The sequence below is a fragment of the Folsomia candida genome, unplaced genomic scaffold (genome assembly GCF_002217175.1).
Source record: "Folsomia candida strain VU population unplaced genomic scaffold, ASM221717v1 Fcan01_Sc003, whole genome shotgun sequence".
Classification (NCBI taxonomy): Eukaryota; Metazoa; Arthropoda; class Collembola; order Entomobryomorpha; family Isotomidae; genus Folsomia; species Folsomia candida.
This window is the reverse complement of record NW_019091195.1, coordinates 6,134,778-6,151,515: the sequence shown is the minus strand read 5'-3', so window position 1 is coordinate 6,151,515 and position 16,738 is coordinate 6,134,778. Positions and strand designations below refer to the sequence as shown.

General features: G+C 39.3%; 1 protein-coding gene across 1 annotated transcript in view; it reads right to left on the bottom strand.

Moving 5' to 3' along the window:
* Nucleotides 1-16,738, bottom strand: part of LOC118434771 — a 37,315-nt gene that overhangs the window by 8,954 nt on the left and 11,623 nt on the right. The window contains exons 3-5 of the mRNA XM_035848968.1: nt 15,391-15,665; nt 15,227-15,250; nt 14,965-15,150 (exon numbers count right to left, since the gene is read on the bottom strand). Coding sequence (XP_035704861.1) covers nt 14,965-15,150; nt 15,227-15,250; nt 15,391-15,665 — 485 coding nt within the window. The remainder of the gene's footprint in view (nt 1-14,964; nt 15,151-15,226; nt 15,251-15,390; nt 15,666-16,738) is intronic.

Here is a 16,738-nt window from a genome sequence, read left to right as displayed (position 1 = left end):
GTGTCCTCATTGTGTGAATTAAAGTGGGGGGACTCCCCATCAATGATTTCCACAGAGTGAATCTCGTCCTGGTCTCCACAACTCACGCCTGTCTTTTTCTCCAGCTCAAACGATTTCTGTCGGAGTAGATTTAATATGTCTTGACGATCCATGGGCTCCGTTTGGCTCCCGACTTCCATTGTGATCCTTGAAAACTTGATCCGACTAAATTTACAAAATGATAGGTTTTGCTCTATCTCAAAATCATGCCAACCAACCAAACACCGTGTGGAACATTCTTTCTTAGTTGACTTGACATATAATCGGCCTCTAGATGCAATAATTCCACCCCAGGCACACTTCACGACCGCCCTCGACGTATCGAAATTTCAATCTCAACAATTTCAGATTTTTCTCAGAAATCCAAATAACCTCCAAATGAACGGATCTCCAAACTGCAAATTGGATCTTGAATTTGACTTTTAGGTCGATGACTACAACAACAAAAGGCTAGCTGTAAAACAAAGCCAACCTAACTACTTTTCAATTTAGACGGATTTTGTCCCATCCCTTGAACAGCATTATTGTTCCACTATGCTCTGCTTTCTTTGAAATTTTTTCATTCCACGACCATCGTCATTTCATTACGATAGCACAAAAAACTGAAGACTTTTAAGAATTGGGTATTACACTGCTAGTCCTGCTATTCACTGTGTATAGAAATAAGCAGATAGTCCTTTTGTATTACATTCCGTTCAGTTCAGCAATCCTAGAATGGCAAGGCTGTTTCAGCTCCTTTGAAACGAAATGAAGTTTATTTGTTCACTTGGACTTTGAACAAAATTGAGTGTGATAGTTTTCTTGTGCGAAATTGCCTGTTAGGTGTGATAAGGTAAAACATGTAGGATCAATGCTCACAGAATGCCAACGTTATTTGGGCTCAAGATCTGAAACAAAAAGTAATAAAAAAAGTTGCAAACTTTTTACATTTTACATAACCAATTCGATTTGAATCTTGTTGTAGAGTGAAATTATAATAGTATGATCAATGCATACAGTAGAACAACGACGACAAATGTAGTCACAATTACACGTTATACAAACAAACGAGTATAAGATGAACTCAAACTCACGTTGTCATCGTTGTCTACGAAAAGTTTAATTGCAACATCTTGAAATCCGATTTGATTCTCACAGAATCAGAATATTCATCGCATGTGATCTGATTAACCTTTAGGATCCCATTTCAAAATTGTTGTCACGAAAAATCGTATCACTAAGTCCCTAATTAATCTTCAATTAAATGCCCTTTAAGGCCCAAATAATTGTCAGCTATCTGTCCTCACGCACCCAAGCTGCTGAATCTTTTTCGACCACACTGACCCGAATTTTATTTTCAAGAAAAAACCAACGGAATATATTTGTATTATCACATGCAATGATAATCCACAAAAACTACTTCCCATATACATATACTATTACCCCATCCACTCAGACGACCCCCACCGGTCAACCACTTGACCAATTTCCCCATCTGCGAACTCGTTTCTAACTTTGTCCAATTTGCATATACTAAAAATTTCATGTGAATCGGGTCAGTCGTTTTGGCTCTAGCCTGTTCACGGACAGACAGACAGACGGACAACCATCACGATTCCATAAGCCCTAACTCGGGCGCCATATCAAAACCCTTCAATTTCATGCAATGTTTCCACGGTCGCCAAATTTGTAATTTTTTGAAAATACACGTATTTGTGTATACGGGATTCAACGCATTTTGTCGCGTATCCATGATATTCATGTATCTGGGACACAGGGTCAAATTTCAAAATTCCATGACATTCGTGGACTTGGGATTTGTGGGATGTTTTACAAATTCCATGACACTCGTGTACATGGGATTTAAGTGAAAATTTAATAAATTCCATGACATTCGTGGACTGGGATCCTAAAGGTTAAAGATGGCAGATGAAAGATCAAATTAATGCTGATTGGAGAGGCGAATATATTCATCAATCTCAGAAATAATGAGTTTTTTAATTGACGATTCCACGTTCCACCAACCACAGCTCTACCTCTTGTGCAATATTTTGAAGGAGTTCGGGTTATATTGGTTTCTCGGAAAAGTTGCTGCCTTCAGAATTTCTCAGTTTTAAGGAGCATTTTCCAAAGACTTTTGCAACCCTTGAAACTCTGAGAAGAAAGTGAACTAATCACAAGCTGCGATATGTACGTATGATAGGATAGGAGTTTGGAGAGGAGGAGAAAGTCCAAGTTACATATACGCTAATGGCATTACCATTAATGTTATTTCTCAAGAAAAACTTTATAAACAAGTCTTCTCGAACTCAGAAAACTGGTAAACTTGGACAATTAGTTCTATTGTGTCTCAATTCATCAATGACTTCCACGAATTTGTCACCTTCTACTCTGAAAATGTTTCGGGTGCTCGCCTCCGTCTACGGAGCAGATCTTGAGCAAATATATTGTTGTAATCCAGGCTGTGATATAAACAGGATGAAACCACAGAAAAGAAAGCCCATACGCCAGAGTTATTTTCTTCATTTGCGACCATCTGTGCTTCTATTGACCCTCCTTCTCCACAGTAAACTAGAAAAACTAGGAAAGCAATATCGTGACGTGGTGGTGTGGTTGAGCTTTATCGAATCAAATAAAGTGGAAGACAATGGCAATCGCAAGACGTACGGACCAAAACTTACATAGCTGGATAAACCCACCACACGTGTGTGTTGGTCCGCAGCCTGTGCTAAATTCCTCACTCTGCTCTTATTCCCACTGTTTCTAAATTGGATTAGCACAGGGCCATCCTTTCTCAGTTTCTATTTGATTTCCGTTTCGCACAAATTTTGCAAGACAAGGTTTCAACTCGGCGCTGATCTCTTCCCTTCAGTCCTCTCTAATCACAGGGTGTGTTGGAGAAAGTAGGGTAAGACCTCCCAGTGTTGAGAAGCACAGTGTGAGATACGGTGAATAATGGGTTGACCTGAGTCAGTCCACAACAACACAATCACACATCTAGCAAACATAATATATGAGCTTTCGTGTTTTCCTACTCTGTTGCTCTGCTAAATCTCTCTACGGACCGAAATGTTTATGAAATGAACAATCCTGTGTTTTGTATCTAAATTTATAGGACCGACTTTTCCCTTCGGGCCACTGAAACATTTTCTTAATGGGTTTTCCATTTGGATATTAAGGAATTGGAGAACCTTGCTTACTTGAAATAATTATACTGCGACCAAATTTCGTGGAGAAGGTATCCTCCGAAGCTCGAAAGTGGACTAGATAAATACTTGCAGAGAAATGAGAATCCCGACAAGCTTTCATTACTCCAGCCCAGTAAACAGATGTCTTTTGACTTGTACCGCCTTGATACTGAATTCATTGATATATGAATTTTCAAAAGAGCTTACAGTTTCCAAAAGCAAACATTATTATCTTTAAACGAGTTACTCATGTGTCAGAGGAGAAGCTGACAATAAAGCCGGTGATGCTCCTGCGATACTAAATATTCGGATATGCTGGTGGTGGTGTGAGAAGCTGTGGATGTTCCAATGTTATGCTTTATCGGAATGTGAAGCAATTTTACGATTCCGCCCGTGAAGTCTGGGAAAGGGAGACGAGGTTTAGATAAGCACATTCACGTTCCTCATGGGCCATTGACGTTTTTACGAGGATTTCTTGCCACCCAGTATAACTTGTGATATCAGAAGTGAAGTAGTAATGCCAACTAAGTCTTGAATGCTGAATGCCCATACTTCCCATTCATCTCAACCAAACTCCAAAAACTGTAAAAATACGGGAACAATTTATTCCTTCTTTGACTCCATGGGTGCATTAATACAATAAGTTCTTTCTCATGCTGGGAGAGAGAAAGGGAGGAAGTGATGCAGTGGTTGGGAATTACTTATCCTCGTGTCTCCTCCTCCTCCTCCTCGTCGCTAGTGGTGTGCACCGTGCAACCAAGTTAAAACTTCTGTACCCGATGTTTTTACGTTTCTCCAGAGTGAGGTTGGAATGGCTACACATCCACCAGATCGGGCATAATAGAATGAAATGGTAACCAATATTATGGAAGTGACGGACTTTTTCTCTCCTCGACCATTCTGTTCTGCCTTTCACCAGCTGCGTGGATTGTGCGAGTGCTATACTTTGATTTTTAAGAATACTAACGTTCCTTCCAAAAAGGACAAGTAAATCTAGTGCGTTATTATCCATATGCAATACCGCGGAGGTTTAGTTTACTTGTTCTCAATGATTACATAAGTATATGGTCACGAGAGAGATTCAAATCAAACTTGATTATTTACATATATGCTCATTGACCATATGAACAATGCATAGCACGTTTAGACTTTTTCATCGGACAACCTTAAATTTCTGTCACACAGATTTATTAATTCAAGTAACATTACTCTTAATTTCCAATGTTAAAAGTCTTGGAAAGTTAAACAGCAATATATTTCACTGTCCACGGAGGAGATCTAGTAATTCGTAAATCCCAATGTCAAGAGTCAAACCGAGACTCAGCTTTTAAATCTTGAAAATGCCGTAAATTCCTCCTCTCCTATCGGGGGCACTGAACCCAACATTCATAAATTGCCCTCGATTCCTAAAAGCTCGTGATTCTATCCGGCCAAAAAAAACGATGGAGCAGCGCAGATAAGTACCGCCGAAATCTGCAAGTTCCGAGATGAATAAACTTTGCACACACTTTGCTTTCTCCAATGCGGAAAGGTACTCGAATGCATGCCTAATGTACATCCTTTCTCAGACAATGGTTCATCAGGCGGAGCGACCAGTGTAATCTTTGACATATGGAGATGGACAATCCACTTCTTTCCGCAGTAAAGAGCAATGAATCTAATCTGTCTGTTTGCTCAGCTCGCAACCAAATTGTCGAAATGTCAGACGGCACTTTCACCGACCATGCGGAAACCTCATTTCTTGCGATTCATTTCGAACTACATATTTAAATATGAAAAATAAAAATATTAAGCATCTATAATATGCAAAATATGCATGCCCACGTGTGTATGTAAATAACAATGCAAAATCTCTGCTGTTAGATATGTGTGCAAATAAGTATATACATATCTACCAAGGTTTACTCGCAAACATTTACCATGCACAAGAATTGACAGTGACAGAATCGATCGAACTCTCGAATAAATATAAAAGAGATGGAATTTTTTAAGGATAAATGTCCAGTCAGATCCAGAATTTTGGATACGCGATACATCATAGCGTAAAGATAAGAGAAGAAAACAGGGTCCAGATCAGGAAAGGAGCTATCATTTATGCAATCGTATAGCGCCGTGTGTGCTCGATATTTCCCAACAAAAATCTTATTGTTAAAACAGGACATGTTATATTTCATGGCAAGAATCCCTGTATAGACTCGTAAGTAATAAATATAATAAATTTAATGCAGATTATATTTATTACTGTGCACGAATATATTACGAGTGGTTTATTCTTTGCAGTTTTTATTGTCCGCGGAACCGTAAATGGGAAAAAAAGTTCTGTCAGAACAAGTCAGTAGTCAGAAGTGCTAGGCTAATAAAACTATGAATGTGCGTAATACAATTTTTAAATTCTTCATGAAATATACAATGATTTAAATTCGTATTTTTTGGCACAATTTAATTTGGACATTTTATGTAGTTACTGTGCTATAACCAAAACACCAGAGAATTCTGTCGTTTCAATTATTCATTCCAACTTTCCAACTCATCTCTTGAGCTCGAGTGAGTTCTGAGAAGCAAAATTACAGCCATGGTTCATTTATGTGAAAACTTGTTCTGTTCCATAGGAAAGTGAAACAAGGAAAAGTAGGACACATTTGAAAGAGATTGATATATCAAAAGTCAAGACCACTTTCGTCAGCCTCAAGCACGGCATTTGCTGTAGGAACTGCCAGCCAGCCTCATTCTTGTCTCATTCTCCTCATTCACTCCCATTTCTACAGAACTACACTCTCCTTTCTTTTGCAGTTCCGTTTGCAACCATCCAGATCACAAATAGGAGTCCTGCTTGCTTTTGACATCGGATATCTCCTATCCAATCCAGCAGTAATTTGGAATTATCACCATTATTTTTCATTATTGAATCTTGGGTCATAAATAAATACCTTTGTTCATTTACCATTTTAATTTCACCTCACAACAAGATTCATCTGTGCACAGAGTAAAAATAAATAAAAACCTTACACTCATTGTGAACCCATCTCTCTGCGAGGTACAGATGTATGATTGGAACAAATTGCGATGATCCATTCTTGTCAGTGTCAAGATGATTTGATGATTTGATGCGATATTTCAGAATAATTTTCGTTTGACAATGTACACACGGCGGATGCAAGGAGTGAATGCGGCGGAAGATTCATCGATTATAGAATAATTTCATTCCACAAACAGAGAAAGTTGCGAGTAAGCCGGCTGGATTTCCGTGTTGGCCTTTGCCACAAAGGAAAGAGGAGACCGAGCGAGGAATTTTCTTTTCAATTTAGAGCGAGCTTCCTCCTTGGGAGTGAACGTATTTTGGATTTAGTTGACAATGGGATAACAGAGAGATTGACACAACCCAGCAGTCGTCGTCGTAGTGTATATACAGAGCTCCTTTCTTTTCTTCCCCCAATTGTGCTCCGATAATTTCCTCTCGCTTTCTCTGCAGCAGGCAAAGGAGAAAGTAATATAACGGTGACTACGTGGTATCACTAGTCAGGAGTTCACCTCGTCGTAAGTTGCAGAGAACGTGGAGGTAGAGGAAGTGGTGGTGGGAGGTACTTGGAAAGGTAAACTAATCTTGAGAAGAAATCACAATCTTTCCTTTTTATTTCTCCTGTCACAAAATTTTCATTCCAATGAAACTGACGAAAAACAGGCTCTTTCTATGTATCACATGTCCTTGCTCGTATGTTCTTTTATTTGCCATCCACTTTCCCCTATGCACAAGTACTCTCTCTTCATGCAGCCTTTGCTATCCTCCATGCAGAATGAAATGAGCTCCACCGTGTACATAGGTTGACTCAATTCACAAAAATGTATAAAACTTCACCATTTTATATCATCCTGTCACACGCAGCAACAACAACGTACCGAATTTACTTGCTTGCTTACGTAACCACAAGTGCTCGAGACTGAAGGAAAGCCGTATGAGAGAGATAAGCAAGCAGTACTCGCTAATCTGTCTGACGAAAAAGTTGACTAAACTTGGAGAAACTTGGTTGGTTGTTTGGGGAGGTGAAAGTCTGTCTGCATGGTTATCCCAAAGACTTGCTGTCGCCTATACTGATTTCATGGTTTTCTTTTTAACTTCCTTCCGTCCAATTTCGAACGTCCGGTTTAGGTCTTTATTTATGTACGTGCTTCCTGGTTAGAGAAATTTAGGTTGTTTTTGGGGGAAATCATGCCATAAACTTGACAATGTCAACGTCAATTTCTTCAAGACAAGCACAGGCAAAGAGTTTCCACAGAGTTCAGTTCTGCTGAAATATTTGACGTGCGAATATCCGGTTTGTAGTAATTCATTTCCTATTTCACTACTGAATATACGACTATTTGGAAATTGCATTGGAGCAGAAAGACATACATAACATACAACAGGTACTTTTAGTAGCAAGTGTTTTCCTTCCAGGCACTAATCCCTACTTTACAAGAACGACACTTCTTGACTAATTGAACTACGATTGTACATGTACATATGTATGTGTACATAAGTATACATATATACACACACGCATGTATATACTTGAATATGTTGGAAATTGGAGACTCAGGAGATGAAATCCTTGTTAACTCCTACTCTCCCTGGGTCGATTGCATCCGTCCCATCCAATAGATTATGTTCCAAGACTTTACTTAAGAGATAGCTCAATTGTTGTAAATCCGCCCCAGTAACTAACTGGTCCAAGGTTCTGGCGAGAACGTAGCCAGTCACAGCAGTCATTAAAGCTGTCCTCCCAATTCTGTGCAGATCTGATGGGTAGGTCAATAGAGGCGACCAGACTGGGCCAAACTTTCGATTCCATGAACCAACTTGGTTTGCAAAATTTACTGCTTGGTCATAAAGGCTAAACCTGGACTTCTCCTCTGTCGAATGAAAGGAAGGAGAGGCAGCAGTTTCGGTTGTTCCAGAACCTTTGTAATTCCCATTGGACTCTGCAGAAGGAAGAGAACACTCCCCACTACTTTGCGACTTTGATTTGTCCCATAAGTAAACGGAATTAAATTTCAACAAAGTTTCCTCACTATCCTTTTGAAAGTAAATTGGCCCGTTGTTTGCAGCCAAAGGAGAAGTCGACAAACGGAGGTCTGGTTTCCGAATGATGCCCTCAGTGAAGAAGTGGTGGCTCCCACCAACATTATTATCGGTAGATTTACCAGAAGTAGTAGTGTTGATTATGACGGGATCCGAAAATTCGGATTTTGAGTTGTTGAATGGAGTTGCTTTCGTGGAACCCATTTCGATTTTTTTCTACTCTGGCTAAGATCTGTCGTCTGCTTCGTGTATTTTTTCTCTGCTCAGAGTTTGTTTTACTTTCTTTTCCTCTTGTTTTATGTTGTTCTTGCTCAACTCTTCACTCACTCAAAACTCAAGTCACACGCTCTTTTGAGAGAGAAGAACTATACTTGGTCTATTTTTCGAACTCCTCAGCCCAAAATAGTTTGCTTAATAATTGCAACTACCCAACTCTTTTCGCAAATACATATCGCACTTTCTTGCTCTTCGTGTTATGGTTGTTTTATTATTGCAGACCGAGATGTTATGTTGACCATGAGTGTCAGTACTGGTATCTTGGACTTAAGTTAGATCAAACTTTGGCCGATGTAATGTATAGGATATCTTGTAGGAAATTGGCAAGTTGGATTGACAAATCCAGATATTATGTTCCTTTTTAAACCGTAGTTTTGTATTATTATTGTATGGGTAAGTACTGTAGTGGTGTTTGTAGCTTAGTTTACAAACATTTACTTCCTGTCCAAATATTAATACAAGGTCATGGTCACAAAAAGTCTTCAAAGTGTTAATTTGTATGTAATGTCACAACACTGCTCATTTTAACTCGCTTTTGTTTGCTTAAAAAACTAATTATGGCAAGTTTGTATGTACTATGAAGAGTATTTGCACATTAGCATAAACCGCTGGTCTACCTGTGCCATCAATTACCTTCAATGGAAACTCTGAATTACCATCAAAATAGCCATGAATCAAGATCAGCGGTTTATGTATGATTAGAACCTCTATTAAAAATCAAACAGTGCTGAGTAGGTCCGTCTAGATAGAATTGATTAATGGGTAGCCTGCTGTTACTTGTAAGTTTACCCAATCATTGACGTCATCTAGTTTTAAGTTTCTTTCTTCGTAAAAGTTATGAAGCTAAAAAGTTAAGTCTTTATGGATGAGAAAGCTACGCGCAGGCAGACACTTTGAACATGAAAAATTTATGAGATTTTTCTAACTCATCGGTTTCTAGTGGTGTTCTAGAACTCGCCCATCTTAAACCGCCCATGACTATACAATCGTGATACTCATCAACCGAAGTTTGTCACTATTTTGATGGGAGATTAAATCAAGCAATTACTTAAACTCCCACTCATCTTTTTTTGAAAATAAAATTTTTTCATAGAAAATGTTCTGACAGAGTTGCTGATTAAATGATCGAGGGAAAAACTTGATGGCTATATAACAAAATAAAATCGTGTCTGAAAAATTACAACCTCTTCAAAAAAAACTAGACCATTTACTTCTTGTGCAACAACATGCCTTCGATTCAGGCTTTCCACTTTCTATAGTGGATTATCTTTTCGTCTTTCATTTACCAAAAACTTTTCTGGAGTTCCCTCAAGTGAAAAAGTTCCATACAATTCACTTGGTTTATTTCACTCAGATAAAAGAAATTCCAAGTATATGAAATTCTCTTGAAGTGTTTCGATTCGTTGCAAAATTCAAGTTGGTCTTTTCAAGCCAAAAATAATTTCCGTTCAGTACACGAGTGAAAAGTGAGCGAGTGGTGTAACAAAATTCACACGCAGATTAAATTCACGAGCCGAGAAACTGCTTAGCTTACTCGGAACGACTTTGTTTCACCACTCGTGCTTAATTTCAACTGGCAAATATAGGAAATGAAACCCTTTATCACAGCCAGAGACAAACAGCCTCCTTGTCAGACCCACTTGCTTCAGGATGAGCACAACTATGTAGCATTCTGCAATTTTCCACAGCATTAAATAAGTCATGGCATGAAAAGAGCGAGAAGGAATTTAGTTCACCCTTATCGTGTAAACTATATTATATCCATTATGTTGGATAAGTATCCTATGACAAAAAGCGGACGGAGAGACGAAAAAAATATTTTATTTAGAGTAAAGTACTTCTCCATTTAAGTACTTACTTACAAACTGGTGAAACAAAAACCCCATTTTAACAAGGGTTATGTAACATCAGACGTTGTTTGCACCTAATTAGAAGGCACACTCATATTTCATTATTCTGAAGCATAAATCAAAGCTCAAACGAGGTCCGGACACAGCCTCAACGTATTCGTCGTTGAAGTGCACAAAATCATACATAGCAGTTGTAGTATCTGGTGTGGGATCGCATGAAGTACATTATGCACAAAGGCAAATAATGTCATTATGTAAACTCGCTGCCAAAAATACGAATGCATCCTCCTTCATTAAGAACAAGTGAATCGGGTTCACACGTTCTCCATCAGCGGAAGATCGTTTGTTGTACAAGTGAAGAGAAATTTTGGAATGCAATTATGCCATGTAACTTCAACAACTTTAGCTTTTGGACCTGCCAATTTTTAACAAGTTGTAACTGTACTTGGCACCTGGTCAATTTAATATAAATAATATAATAGTCACCAAAAGTTGCAACTAGCGCATCGTTTATGCATACCTATATAACCTTGTTCTGCAACGCATGCATTTCTTCTATTCAGCTAAACTTATGGTATTCGGTACGCTGACAAAGCCAAAGTAAATAAAAAGCAAAATCATGTTTCAGATTTTTAGTACTTCTAAATATGGTCATGCTTTCTCGGATTTTAAGCAATGAAATAAGTATAATACAAAAAGCCGTACTGCTCAACATTCAACATTGGTAATTACAAAAATGAACGAATTCTTCCTCATCCTTCTTGCATCCATAAGCAACCATGAGAAGAGCATCAGCAAAAGTAGGTTATCGACCGTGGAGCAGCAGCCATCCCAACAACGTCGTGCTGCCCACTTTCGCGAAGGATATGTCCCATTCACTCCCATTCGTAAGTAACTGGAAATCTGCACAAGTTTTCATATTTTCGCATTTCCAAAACGTAATCCAGTTATGCAAATCTCTTGATTGTTATAAGTAATTCAGTTACGAATAACGTATTTGTCACCGAATTGTGTTATAAATATGTTGATATTTGAAACAATTTCCAAACTGGCTAAATGTGTAAAGAGCACGGGCGGCAACGCATTTATAAGAAACGGAGCCGAACTGCCTCACTCGACGTGCCACTGCTGCGGAACGCGATTATATGAATATCAGATCAGGCTTCCACACAGACAGGATCAAAAAGCGATTTTCAAAGTTACCGTTTTGTAAGACGGTATGGTGGTAATCTGCTCGGATAGACAGCAGAGAAGAGAGTACGGCACAGATGTTACTCCAGATAAGTCAGAACATTTCTGAATTAGAAATTGCGACCTGAATTTTAATGACCAAATTTCAGGTCATGTATTCCTCAACGTATTGCAGCTGCCATCTTATAATAGTTTGTTTCAAAATGTTATCGCTCTCGCAGCGTCCAAAATGTGTGCATGCCTAACAGCGGAGAGTTTTTGGCTGGCTTTAAAAAATAAAAATCTGTAGGCTATAGACAAAGAATTGTAATTATAGGTGAGTTATAGAGCACGAAATGCTGGAAAACTTGTTGAGGGAGGATTCGAGGAGAGGCGATGATAATCTAATGGGAAGAGGAGAAAGTTCCAGCGGAGCTATCTGTACGCTGTAAGATGAGGCAGACAACATTTAGACACAGTTTCTCCAATGTGTACCAAACTTTGTTGAACAAAAAGGAGTTTTTGACTGTGTGCACAGTTGGCTGAGAGGAGAGTCAGGTAGGTGACTTTGAACATTTGGAACGTGTATAAAAAACTAATGCCTTTTCATATTCCCTGCCGAGCTTCATCTCCAAAATTCTTTCCTTCTCCCTTCCCTTCTCCATGCCGAATGTTTTTCTGGTCTTGGCTCGAGGCCTTGCAAATTATTAAATACAAATTGCTAAATTGACATATGTACACAAGTGTATACATAGAAAATAAATGTATGTACTTCGTGAATCGGAGACTATTTCCTGCCACTCGGACCACACCTAACGACTGGTGGAAGGACGCATGTTTAGTTATTCTGCTTTGAGAGCTAAACTTGATCCAAGGACATTTTATAGATGCAGAAAGTTCAAGGATTTGTCGGTCTGAAACAATTCTATCACGTCAATCGGATATTGGCCCTCCCGTCGACGTTCCGTGGGCCATTACTGCGAGGCATATACGTATACTAGCGGTGACATTCAGGTAGAAGTGCTCTCCGATGAGATGGGATTAACGATGGGACCCCCACGCTGCTGGTGAAAGCTTTTCACCAAGAGTTAAAAATAGAACCAATGTGTTTGATCAATCATCGAATTGAGTGAAATCGCGGTCACTTAATCACACCAACCTCGTTTGCACCCTCATTATTAAATCAATTATTTGGAAAAGAGCCTAATGCTGCCCACATGTTCTTCAACATACGAATCCGTCATAATCCATTTACAGTCTAATTTCGTTACATCGTACTATGAAATCCAATTACGCTCTCGATACATGTGCAATACATGCGATGATGGGCTACCAAAAGATTCTTGCTCTTTATTTGGTTGGTTTGATGTGGTCTCTAATTTGTTACGACTCTTTTCTGGGAATTAAATTGAACAAATGAAACAACTCATGCACGATACCCAAATACGTATCTGAAACAATGTGCTAAAGTTTGTTGTTATTTGGTGGAGAACGGGAAGAGCAGTGTTGTGGGTTGTAGGGTGACTATGCACACAGCCATTGACTACATACTCTGACGTGGTGAAAGTATTGGTTCTGCGGGTGGGCTGATGAAAAGAGGTTGGTTGCGTGAAAGCCATATCAGTACTGACATGAAATAGTTTCAAAGTATTCCTACGCTGCTGACGTGACCGTAGAGGGTCGTCTCCCACAACTCAGATTAATCGGACTCTGAGAGACTCGTGGTAGATCCACGGTTTTGTTCATCCATTATTGCAAAATCTTAAATCAGATATTGTACAGTATTTTTGTTGATGAATAGTTTTTAACAGAAACTCTGATCATGAATGGGTTATGTGGACCTCATGCAGATTTTGAAGCCATTGTTTCAACATCGATACAATGGGTGTCAGTGTTTTGTTTCTTTTGCACTGGAATATCTTTGGTTTGAGGAGTTTGTAGTTTAGATTAGTTTAGCAACATCGGCTCACGAGGGAGCAATAAAGAATGTTGCCGTTGTCCGTATATGAGTAGACTATAAATAGACCCCAATTCACACTTGGCTTTACTTTTTGAAAATTGCTCCATTTTTTTTAAAGAAATAAACTCACGCCAAAAATAATAATGCTAAAATTGATTTTAATCTACTTCGTGACCTTACATAATTGGCTACGATGCAATGGAATTTGGACTACATAATGGAGACATTGTACTTAAATTTATTATCACGTTTCAATTAATGAGCTAGCTAATCTGGGTGAAATCATAATAAGGTACACCCATTTACAGAAAGCGAGGTATGGATGGAGTTGGTTCGGTGAGAAAAGTTGGCCAAAAGCGAACCATTGAGGAAATTGCATGCCAGAAATGCGAATCGGAGGAATGTTGTGCAGATTGTATTACCATTAGCAGAGTGAACAAAAGCGGAAATCTAGCGAAATGATGATGAGGTGAAGGAAATCAGGAAGGACGTAAGTAGAACTCATTTCACTGAATTGGTCCATTGAGTATGAAACTATTGAGCGACGCAAAGTCGACTCGGTTGGAGAAAGCACACACCCAATCAACTTTATCGAGGATAAATTGTCGACATCAGCAAAAACAAACGGAGAACCACTTGCCCACGCACAAGCCCCACTCGCTCTGCTCTATTCTCCCGAACGAACCGTGGTATCTTTACGTAACAAGCTGTCTTGGCTTGGCGTTTGCCGAATTCATACCGAAAACTTAAATCAAGCAAATCTAGCGTTTTATGAGACCTGAGGTCCATCATTCTAGTTAAAACCCAGCTCGAAAACTTCACTCTTGCGTATCCTGCAACACAGTTTATGTCAAGTGGAAATAAATTATATCACTTTTAAAAATCATACAAATCAACTGAGCCGAGCTGTACGTTTTTTGGGCCTACATTTTAGAACAATTTTTCATGTCTCATTTACCCACTTTTGTTCCATTGTTATTCGACCCACGTTCGTGGAGAAATTCATCAATCTAAAAGGTGAGCGTGAAAGTGAGTTTCATTATAGAAAAATTAATGCGTCATGTCAATTTTTTATGGACACAATGTCTACCTCCGTTCCGTTCACAGGTTATTCAACCTTTTTCATAGAAAATAACGTCTCCAAACTCTACATGCTCAACACCTGAACTTAATTGCTGAATCACCTATGACGCAACGTTAGCACGTGGTTAGAATAAGTCAACCAAAAGTGCACTCGTGGGACGTAGATTTGCCTTTTCACCAACTTCTCCCCGTAGAAGGGGAGAAAAATACCTGATTTTTCAAGTTAACTTGTCACGTCCTATTTCTGGAGAAAGCGAACACCGAAAACTAATTTGGCTTAAATGAGCTTGCAAACAAAGCAGGCGGAGACGTATCCATAACCAGATTGGAGGAAAATAATGGGAGGCAAACATCCTCTCTTACCAAGGTCATCGATCAAAGGTGCCAATCTTAGCGTGATGGCTACCAACAATATGCTCATGGCTAACAATGCCAATGCTGTGACAACAATGGTCCACTTGGCTTTTCGTGCTTCATTCTTGTCTGTGAATCCAAATCTTGGTCGCATTGTTCTTGGGCGAGGCAATCTTCTTCTCGCAACGGCTGCAGCTAATGAGATATTGTCAAAATTTGAATTTTAGTCGTAATAAAATAAGGAATAGTAAAGCAAATTAATGATACTTACCTAGTGGAACTGCAGTGGCCAGTCCTGTTTGGATTAAAATTTTATTAAAATTTTCAGGCTACAAGATTTTTCGATTCGGGGACTTTCATATTTTTTCTATGTATTCAGTCTAGAATTTCCAGCTAACTATTTGTTGATTAAATATTTGTTTAGTGAAAATTTACCTCTCTGGACTGCGGTCAAGTTCCAGCCGGGTGCGAGGGTGCCGGATTGGGGGGCGAGAGAGAACTCGTAGGTGACCGAGGTTTGGGGTGGCAGGGGGAGCGAGGTGACGAGAGAGGCGGGGTTCGGATGAGGAGGACAGAGGGCAACCTCGTCCGACGCCTTTCCGTGAAAAGATTGGCAGTTGTGGTGGTTGCTGTGGTTGGGGGGACGTTTGTTGGGCGAGGCTGTGGATGAGGTCAAGTCCCCCATGGAACAGGACTTGGGTGCACCCCCGCTGTTTCAAGAAAGCGCAAAATTGTGATTATCCTACCAGTTCGTTCAAGTCGTACATATAATGTAAGGTCAAGTCAGTTGTAACGTCCACTATGTACATGTGTATGGATGTCCACGTGTGATTCCGCTGTCCGAAACTATGTACCTTTCACTCTTGAAGTGGGCTTTAATGGATAGTATTATAATAATAAAAATGATCATCACAGCCACTGCGAGAGTATTCATTTATTTGTTTGAATAGCCAACGAACGTGGTGTATTTACATAGAGTGAGTGGAAATGCATAGTCATCTGAAAGTTGGTCAGTGACTGAAACACATTATGTTCGAGTCACTCATCCGCGATGAATGATTATGATTGATTAACCCGAAACCTCCGCAACTCTGCTGCTCACTCTGCTTTTCAGGACGAATAAACAACATCCGAACGAGCTTGCAGTAAATTCTGCTTGTTCCAGTGGAACAAATCCAGGGAAAGCAGTATATGAGAGATATGACGAATGGAGAGTTGAGACAATTTACTGCCACAGGCACTCACGATGCTTATTTTATTCATACCCAGGACCAAATGGCCTTCATACATATATACATCCTAGAAATCCTTTCAATTAGTTTTGACTCACTTCTATTTGGGAGATTTGTTTTGTGCAGGGTATTTGTGCTTCATTTGCACCGTTGGCTTGATTAAAATCTAGAAGAAGCGTTGAGAATCTTTTGAACATCAACTCAACATTCGACATTTGACAACAGAGCCGTCAATGACAATGTCTTCGTACAGAATTTCCACGGGTCAATACTTATTTCCATATGAAAAGAAGTAAGAACTCCCACTAATCAAATACTTTGTGTCGTAAAAAGCGTACGGGTTTTGGGGTGGACAATGGGGATTTATGTCTAATTTATACAACACCCACCACTTTTTCTACTCAAGGCTTTCACCAGCAAATACATAGTAATCCTTCCCAACAATATATATCCGTAACAATAGTCCAATAATCTCTACTCCAACGAGCAGCTCCAGCACAACGGCACAAAGAATCCATTGTAGTACAGATCTCTCTGTTAGCTTTTGCTAA